The sequence below is a fragment of the Hippocampus comes genome, unplaced genomic scaffold (genome assembly GCF_001891065.2).
Source record: "Hippocampus comes isolate QL1 unplaced genomic scaffold, H_comes_QL1_v1.1 scaffold387, whole genome shotgun sequence".
In the NCBI taxonomy this organism is placed as follows: domain Eukaryota; kingdom Metazoa; phylum Chordata; class Actinopteri; order Syngnathiformes; family Syngnathidae; genus Hippocampus; species Hippocampus comes.
In genome coordinates this window covers 355,255-365,442 of record NW_017806161.1, presented here as the reverse complement: position 1 = coordinate 365,442, position 10,188 = coordinate 355,255, and the positions used below count along the sequence as shown (strand labels likewise).

The window sequence follows — 10,188 nt, the reverse complement described above, 5'->3', positions numbered from 1 at the left end:
TATATATATATATACACACACCTTTATTTATTTATTCCGGAATTTTCAGAAAAGTCCACTTTCATCTCTGTTTTTTTTAATCCATCAGATTGAAATCATTCCGAATGAAGATCTCTGGTTACGTGTTCACATGTGATGTGATCTTTTCTGTTCCGCCGTTGACGTGCTCCACTCCGTTAACCAGAGCAGCCATGGTACAGCTGTGCAACACGCCAAGAATATACCACTCCTGTTCATCTGAATAAAATTCCATTCGGATTCAAGCGTTTTATTCCGATTGAGGTGTTTATATTGAGCATTTTTATTCCGTTTAGTCATTCGGATACATTCTAAAACAAAACACATGGCTCCATATAACCCGGCTATAGAGACTGACAATCAGCCCTGTGATTGACTCATGACAAGTCCCAGGTGTAGCCCGTCTTTCTCCCGTCGTCTGCTGGGATAGGCTCCAGCGTCCATGAGCCTGAATAAAATTATCTAATATAAATGATACAAAACAGCCAAAGATTTCATTTTAAGATCACAGTATTTTAACTCTCTTCAAGTGTCCTTTCTGGTGTCTGAAGGATTTGACAGAGGATGATGTCTGCTGCATCATGGCCCGATCTGTTTGTGCAAAGTAAGAATTTTTATGCTGGCATCAATATTTGTCTGCACAAATTGCACTGATTCCAATGCTTTCATGTATTGCCACTTATGAGGTCTATTTTTATGGGGTGTCATGCACACTGATATTTGAAATTGTTACTAAATAGATCTGCGTTTGAACTGTGGGGCCACGGACGAACCCACAGTGAGCTCAGAACATCCTTGCGGAATTACCCAGCAGAACAGATGGTTAGTGCGACTAAGTTTTTTTTCTGTAATGTGAAACACACTTTACAGTTCGACTAAAACATCAATTTTCTGCTTTACCTTTGCAGTTGCCGTTTTTGCATAAAGACTCAACATACAGAATAAATGTTTACACCTTCAACAAAACCCTGGATTTCACAGAGAGAATTAAACGAATTGATGTAAGTGTTTGAAATCAGGAAGTACTTTTAATGAAATAATTTGCATTTCAATCAACTTGTGCATCGATTCACCCAAGCAACCCCACGCTTTGTTCTGCAATAACACCAGTGCAATCTAATATAGTCTAATACAGTGGTTCTTAACCTGGATTCGATCGAACCCTAGGGCTTCGGTGAGTCGGTCTCATGGGTTCGACGGAGCCTCTGCCATGGAGGTTAAGACACACTCGACTCAATATGGCAATTAGATGTGACACGCCCGCTTGGCCATCCCTGGCTGGTTCATTTTGTGCACAATTAAAAAAACGTCTCCTTTTGACTTGAAATGTTATTAGGTTTTTTCTATTTTTAATAAATGTGCTTTTTTATGTCTTGAATTAGTAAAAAAAAATATATATATACACTATATATTTTTTCACAAATGAAGCGTTTGGTGAATGTGCATATGAGCTGGTTGGGTTCGGTACCTCTAACAAGGTTAAGAACCACTGGTCTAATACAAAATCTAACAAAAAAAAAGAAAAATCCTGCATATAAAGGGCTCAACGTTAACAGTGCCGGCAGTGGTCGGGCCCCTGAAGTTCACTAATTGAGGGCCGACTGGGCTCCCAGTACAAATTTCTCGGGCCTGGCCAAATAATTGGCCCATTGTTTGTACTTTCATGTATTTTAACCATTTACAGCCTTTGAAGGATTCAAGTATTTTCCTAATTTGTTAAACAACAAAATATAAGTATAGTTCTCATTATTAAATATGACATGTATTAGTTGATTAGGTATTCAAAGTGACATGTCATTCAAGCCGACTTACAGCATTGCAACTATTGTGAAGGAATTGACCCCGATGTCACTATTTTATGAAGAACTTAGAGTCTTGGTTTGGTAAAAATAAACAAACAAACAAAAAATAAGAAAACCAAAAATAACAGTGCAACATAAATGTGACAGTTAAATATCACACATTCAACTAGTGATAATGCAAACACACATTTGACCAGGATTAACATCCTTATAACGTCATGAAGTAAATGCATTGTACCATGCAATGCATTCTGGGAGTCATAGATATGCAAAAGACATTGATGTGACACATCCGTAAGGAGACCTGAAAGCGTTTCTATGAGTCCCATTTTCGTGGATATCACAAACCAAAAATCAAGGATGCATGTTTCAATAGCACACATTTTGGTGTTGACAAAAAAAAAGGAAGTGAAGTAAAGATCTGATGAGAAAATGACCAAGTTCGGATTTATTTAAATTTACCGTTAATAACTTCTAAGCTTCTAACCCACCTGTTCAAACGGGCTTTTTTAAAATTCTATATTGCCTCCTTTGTTGTTGTCTGATATACCCAGATAATACTCAGACAGACCGTCAGTTTTAATCAGGTGATGTGGCATTCAAGGAAATTACAACAGTTATTTTTTTTTTGTTTAAGATATTTTTTTAAATTTGATTTTATTAGAAGTGTGGGTGTACTTCAAGTTAAAGTAACTGTATTGTTTCTACAGGCAATGGATTACCTTCCATTTGAGGGTCTTGTAAGTCTCAAGAGCCCTCAGCACGTTTTCTGCTTGCTGGAAGATTACGGCACTGACCCAAACAACATCCCTGAGCATCCATATTACATTTATTTTGGCCGATGGGTGAGAAACTGGACAGATTGCACTGCAAATTACATCTATCTTTGAACAGGAACCCAGAGCAGTAATAGTGATGTAAAGAAGAGCTTAAAAATTGTGCTGATGATACACATTTTTAACAATGAAAAGAGCATCTTTGTCATTCCTATGACAAATGTGGATCTGTGTTTATGATTTCCCAGAAAGTGGTTATTTCCGTGATGTTACTTTGCAAATACCAGGAACATGTTAGTTTGGTTTATTTTTCTTTCGTACAATTATATAATTTATCAAAACATGGTCACCACGGGGCGGCACGAATATTGATTGGTTAGCACATCCGCCTCACAATGCAGCGTTCCAGGGTTCGATTCCGGCTCCGGCCCTCCTGTGTGGAGTTTGCATGTTGTCCCCGTGTACTCCAGGTTTCCTCCCACATTTCAAAAATAGGCATGGGAGGTTAAGAATACATGACCCTAAACGTTATCATGTGGAGTTTAGGAGCTAAAATGATTGTCACCAGTAAAGTCCCGCAAACAAATTGAATAGTAGCTTTCGAATGTGCAAAAATGCTATTCATCTTTTCGCCATGCTACTAATGATTAACCTCCACACAGATAGCGGATGGTCAGCGTGAATTGATTCGTTCTCACAGTGTGAAGAACAGACACTTCATCGGAAACACCAGTATGGATGCAGGCCTCTCCTTCATAATGGCCAACCATGCCAAGGTCAAAGAACATGATCTTGTCTTTGACCCGTTTGTTGGCACTGGTGAGTTAGTTTGCTTCTGTATTTCTCTCATGCACATGCAGACTAGTACCTTGATGAATATTATTATTAATTAATGTAACAATCAGTCGATCAATCAGTTTATTTGAAGTGCAATATCACCATGTGACTGTAACTATTTGTTCTAGTCAGGATTCTCGCGGCTGAATTTTGAACGAGCTGAAGACATCTCGTGGCGTAGTTAGGGAGGCTCGAAAAAAGAACATTCCTCGAATCCAGTCTGAAGACACAAGAGAATGCAGAACATCTTGGCATTTCACAACAATAAAACAGGGCGGATTTTAACTACACTACGCAGATGAGAAAGTGATGTCTTAGTGAGTTCTCCGATACGAGAGTTGGATCAAAAGTAACTCCCAGCTATTTTATATGAGTGCTTGCAGAAATCCTTCATCCATCAATATTAAAAGATAAGTCCTCATACAGGTGTTTGTAGTTTGAAGGCCTAATCACTACCAAGTCTGTTTTTTCTGTTAACATCAGAAAATTCCGACGCATCCAACTTGTAATGTAACCGTCTCTAGATTCCAGGTTCTGGAGGTGTTATTTGGCATGTTAAACTGCATATTGTCAGCATAACAATGGTAATTAAAACCATGTTCAGAAATAATCTTAACCAAAGGGAGTATGTGAATACAAAGCAACGGGGGGGGGCAAAGACAGATCCCTGTGGCACACGTGAGATGACTGCAGAATATTTCGACAAACAATTGTTAAAACCAACACGCTGGGTTCTGTTAGATAAATAACACGAGAACTGGGAGAGTGCCTGCCCGTGTACCCCAACACAGTGTTCTAACTGATCAAAAGCGGTACCTAAATCAAGAAGTTGGACCAGAGATACTGACCTAGAGTCTGCAATGATCAGCAAGTCATTGACAAATCTGGTCAGGGCAGTTTCAGTAGAATGACAGGAGCGGAAGCCGGATTGAGCATTATCAAAGAGATTGCTGGTGCACAGATCGGCAGTCAACAGTAACATTCTCATTTGGAAAAATGCAAAGCCATTCAAATATTTTGATGACAGCTTTTTGAATGAAATGGTGCTCTTTTCGTTTGTCAAAGGAAGCCTATTGGTTGCTTGTTCTCATTTTGGAGCCTACGTGTGTGGATCAGATATTGATTACAACACCATCCATGGCAAAGGTATATTTTTTTTTCTGCCATAATCATAGTTTTAGTCATTCTGTATGTTAATTAAAATGTGGAAATGTTCTAATTGGTCAAAAGTAGCAATAAGACACAAGGTCTGAATTTGGGGGATCATTCAACTGTATCACCAAAAGTTAGTTTCTTTTTTTTTTTCCCCCAGGAAGGTCCAGCCGCAAAGATCAAAAGTGGAGAGGACCAGATGAGAACATCCGAGCCAACCTGCGACAGTATGGAACAGAGAAACTGTATGTGGATGTGATGGTTTCTGATGCATCCAAGCCTGTGTGGAGGGAGACCGCTCTCTTTGATGCCATCATTACCGATCGTATGTTCGTTTGTCATCATGGCATCTATGTAATTTTTCATAAATTGTCATTTGCTCCTACACATTCAACGTTCGTAAGCATCCATACTTATTTTACACTAGTTGAAACTGGTAGAAATCGATGAGTTTAACTCTGTTGCGAATCTATTTTGTAATTTTATATCACTACTGTTTCTAAAAATCTTGGTGTTACTTATTTGTTTGTCTCTTGTGGTCAGCTCCATATGGCATACGCGAGTCCACAAGGAGAACAGGCTCCCACAAAGAAACTACAAAATGTGTGGTTGGCGTGTAAGTTCATTTGATTGTCTACCACCAAATAGGTAAAGGGAAAGCATTACAGGAAAATGCTCAATATTTTGTTCATCCTAGCTATGCCGAGTCTCACGTGGCTGTATCCCAGTCCTACCACCTGAGTGAAATATTGGCCGACATGCTGAACTTCTCAGCACATCGCCTCGTCATGGGAGGGAGGCTGGTCTACTGGTTGCCTGTTTATAGACCAGAGTGAGTAAACATATGTATGCCATGATTGGATAATACGATGGAGCACTTCACTATTCAGTGATGTTAACCATTTTGTCAAATGGAGCACCATTGTTAAATTGCCACAGTATTGGACCAGGAACATCTCAGAGACTGAGAGTAATCTTCAACTCCACAGGCGGTCATAAATGTTAAATGAAATGCACTCCTGGTTCTTGCATTTCACTCAGTCAACTTTCCCTGTGATTTACTCCGCTCTGCTGTCATTCACTGCATCTCTTCTTTTTGTCCTTTTGGAGTAATGCTTTTAGGTACCAAGAGAGGGCGTCTTTGCACCCCAAAAACCCCCAGCATCAAACACTATTACAGTCATGCACTGCTTTTCAATATGGTAAAGACTACAGAGACCACCTGAGACACGTTTTGGGAAATTCTGCTCTGTTTCAGCAGTTTGAACATCTGTCTCAGATTGTGCTGTTGACCAGAACCACAAAGCATTTTTCAACACATTTTCTATTCCCACTCATAGGAAACATTGCCCCTTTAAGTACACACTCACCTGTCTAATGACAGTATTTGCAGTGAGCAGGAGACAGGTGTGTCCCTTTAGGTCCCAGTAAACCACAAATGACAATAGTAAGCTCAGTTCCCTTTTCCCCTTGACAACATTAGGATGCTCTGCATCACATGAAACAAAGGGGCTATTGTTGAAAGTTTTGTGCAGGCATAGTGCTGAGTGCATATGCAGCTGTTAACTGGTAAAGGTAAAAACAGCAGCATCCATGACGGCCATTTGTAAAAGAACACCCAGCAGGGAGATGGGGATGAGTTTATTCTATATCTTTTGGGTGTTCCTGCAAGTTTGTCAGCAAATCCACAAATGTAAGTAAACTGTGAAGCGTACTTTTGTTCCCGCTTTTGCATTTGTGGTTGCATTCACTCACAGTTTGCGTGGATGTGTGTGGCCTCTTCGAAAAACACGTGCTTCCACATGTGTCATATGTGTGTTCACATTTGTCTTTCCTACTCATCTACTTGTGCTTGACTCCGTGTCTGTCAGAGCACTGCCAAAATAAACGACTGAAGCCAGGGACGTCGGATGTATGTCAACTGTCTGTCTGTATTGTGTGCAGGCTAACCGCTGTGTGCTTTCATATGTGTCGAAGCCCAAATGTGGTCTGTCTCTTGGGACTAATCTGAAGCCCTACATGGCAGCTATCAGGTTTCTGTTACCCCACCCCCACCCTATTTGTATACATATCTGCAGCGGTGACTGGATGATTGGAACAATGGTGATCATATGTGTCTGCCTGCGTGCCTGCCTTCTCTATGCTCTTGCACATGCTCATTCGTATGCACATTCTGGTGTCAGTGCATGTTTATGAGATTAACAGGTGTCGCAAAATCACGTCATTTCATTCTCGCAGTGTCAAGGAAGAGAAATGATCAATTGAGATTGTTATATTGATTTAAGTAATGACTAATGGAAGTGGAGTATTTACCTTAAAGCAACACATGCCTCCAAATTCATTTTCCTTCATTCTATTCGGCAGTGTGTATGAACTTTAAAAATGCGAAAGTCAATGGCATCTGAATGGCTGAAAAAAGGGTGAAGCCGATTAAGCATCAATTTAATGACATATCCTGTATGCTGCCATATTGGACATTTTTGACTAGTTCACTGTGACGTCTTCTTAATATGATAATTATCATGATATTGTGGGAGGTTTTTGATATTACAAAAAAGCTCACAGTACTGTTTAAAAACTCACGATAATGTAAAAAAAAAAAAAAGCTCATGATATTAAAAAAAAAAGCACAACATTGCGTTTTTGTACATAGTAACAGCAGTCACAAAAAAATAAATAGGCTTGGCCAGTCATTTTATTGACATTTGTTCAAATTGGCTCCACAGCGCAAGGTATCATGGTTTATACAGTTAACAATGCTGTGTTCAGCTGAAGCGAGTGAAAAGTAATGTTTTTTGACTGAGATGTGCTGCTTTTCATGTCATAACATGACAACGACAATATCATGGCAAGACCAGTTTCATGTGACGTATGCATCCATTAATTCTGGCTGCGCGCGCATCTTCTGCCTCCAAGATGCGCGCGCAGCCAGAATATTGACTGATCTCTTGTCTCGTGCTGTGGGTTGTCAGAATGGAAAGAGCACACACAGAGATAAAGTCTTTTATAGAATTCCTGCTTGGTAAACACCCCTTTCAGAAAAAAATGGCGAAAGTTATAGTTACAAGCTTGACGACGTGAGAATGCAACGCGCCCAGTGCGGCAACGCAAGCGATCCCGGAGAAGCCGGCGGGTGCCCCAGGGAGAGTTCTGTTTTCTCGGTGAAGGGCTGGGCGTCTCTCCGTCGGGTCGCCTCGGCCGGCGCCTAGCAGCTGGCTTAGAACTGGTGCGGACCAGGGCAATCCGACTGTTTAATTAAAACAAAGCATCGCGAAGGTGTGGGGGGTGATGACGCGATGTGATTTCTGCCCAGTGCTCTGAATGTCAAAGTGAAGAAATTCAACATGAGAGACAATTAAGAATGCTTGTCTTTGCAAACAACAGTGACATCATTAAGATGCGAGCAGTCAGTGTTTGCAAACATTGAAACTGGTCTATTGGGCCCTTGTCGTTATAGCCCTAGTATTGTGCGATAAAACTGCCCTATGGCGTCGTCAAGTACTGCCTTAATTTAGATGGCATTCTGAACCATCAAATGTTTCATCTTCTTCCTTCGAGGAAAAAAAACATTTATTGCAGGAGTGACTGGCTAACACAGCCAACCCGTGTATTGCACAAGAGTATGCAACTGGTCCATTACATGGCATAATGTACAAAAACTGATAGATCGTCAACAAAATATATGTGAACGTGTAGATATGTGATCATCCATCCATCCATCCATTTTCTCATCCGCTTATCCTTACGAGGCTCCCGGCGGGCTGGAGCCTATCCCAGCTGTCTTTGGGCAGTCGGCGGGGTACACCCGGGACTGGTTGCCAGCCAATCGTAATGCAGCACATAGGTACACAATCATTCACGCTCACAATCACACCTAGGCACAATTTAGAGTCTTCCATTAACCTACCATGCATGTTTTTGGAACGTGGGAGGAAACCGGAGTACCCGGAGAAAACCCACTGAGGCATGGGAAGAGCATGCAAACTCAACACAGGAAACCCGGAATCCAACCCCGCACCTCTGCACTGTGAAGCGGACATGCTCACCAGTCGACCACCGTGGCACCCAATGTGATAATCATAGTCTGAAAATATTAGAATGAAACTGGCAATATTTGTTATTGAATTCACGTTGTGTATTAACATCCCAAGCGTGCGTTAATATAATCAAAAATACTGCGCGCTTCATACTAATATTTGCAGACTATGATTTTAATGTGCGAAACCCCCCACAGGCACAGGGAGAAAAATGCAAACTCCACACAGGAAGGCCGCAGGCAGAATCGAATCTTGCACCTCTGCACTGTGAGGCTGACGTGCATGGGTTTTATCCACATGCTCCAGTTTCCTCCCACATTCCAAAAGCACTCCAAATTGTCCTTCGGTGTGATTGTGCGTGCAAATGGTTGTTCATCTATGTGTACCCTGCGATTGGCTGGCAACCAATTCAGGGTGTCCCCCGCCTACTGCCCGAAGACAGCTGGGATGGGCTCCAACCCTTGTGAGGATAACGGATTAGAAATTGGATGGGTGGATGGATGGATTTTAATATGTGCACATAAATTTTGGTGATAATCTGTCACATTTTTTGTACATTAAGTGATATCATGTTTTTTTTATTCTCTACAAGGTAACTCAGAGGCAACCTTCAAGACTGTACTGTAGTTGGCTGCGTTAGCTAGTCATTCCTGCCATACATTTCTTTTCCTTTCTCAAGGGAAGAAGATGAAACCTGAGATAGTTCGGAGTGGCACCTAAATTATGGTAATACACATTTTTTAGGACAATGGATCAGGAAACAAGTCCAAAATGAACAGTTGTGTGTTACAGCAAGGAAGTCGTCACCATGATTACATGGAGTACCGCACTATAAGGTGCTTCAGATTATGAGGCACACCTTCAATGAATCGCCTATTTTAAAATTGGTTTCATAAATAGGGCGCACTGCATTATAAGGCGCACGGAAGCTACAATAATGGCTGCGGTTGTGCTATGCATCCACTAGATGGCACTACACTACAGGAATACAATTCAATACAATAACATACAATACAGCTTTATACACAGCCTTCACAACCGCTGCAGCTGTAACAAAGCCATTAGAACTGGTCACAAACACGGACATGAAACATAGATATAATGGCATTACAAAACAATAAAAGACAAAAGTTGTGAAGACAATTGATTCAACAAAAAGGCTAACATCCACAAGTGGCTACATATCTCTCAAATCCACATTCATCCCAACCCAAATTGATTCACAAAAAAATAAACATTGCCATGAAAGAAATCGGTCTAATAGATATCTGGAGAGAATTAAATCCTCCAATCCCCATTTGGCATACTCAAGGATTGACTATTTATTTTTACTCTCACTAAAGATCTAAATCGGGTTGGTGGCTACAGCATGGGGAACATGGACCTTTCAGACCATAGCCCTATTTATCTAGAACTAAATCTGGAACAGCATCGGAGAAACACTATGTGGCGATTAAATACTTCTGTTCTGAATCAGATGAAGGAACAAATTGGAAAAGATATTGCAGAATACTTGGAACAGAACGACAATGGTGAAGTTTCCCCTCCAATATTATGGGACGCATG

At 40.8% G+C, this 10,188-nt stretch overlaps 1 protein-coding gene across 1 annotated transcript in view; it reads left to right on the top strand.

Annotated features, from left to right (window-relative positions):
* Positions 1–10,188, top strand: part of trmt11 (tRNA methyltransferase 11) — a 35,362-nt gene that overhangs the window by 3,329 nt on the left and 21,845 nt on the right. The window contains exons 3-11 of the mRNA XM_019895696.1: positions 549–622; positions 759–840; positions 927–1,019; positions 2,531–2,665; positions 3,259–3,415; positions 4,499–4,579; positions 4,746–4,910; positions 5,129–5,201; positions 5,283–5,417. Coding sequence (XP_019751255.1) covers positions 549–622; positions 759–840; positions 927–1,019; positions 2,531–2,665; positions 3,259–3,415; positions 4,499–4,579; positions 4,746–4,910; positions 5,129–5,201; positions 5,283–5,417 — 995 coding nt within the window. The remainder of the gene's footprint in view (positions 1–548; positions 623–758; positions 841–926; positions 1,020–2,530; positions 2,666–3,258; positions 3,416–4,498; positions 4,580–4,745; positions 4,911–5,128; positions 5,202–5,282; positions 5,418–10,188) is intronic.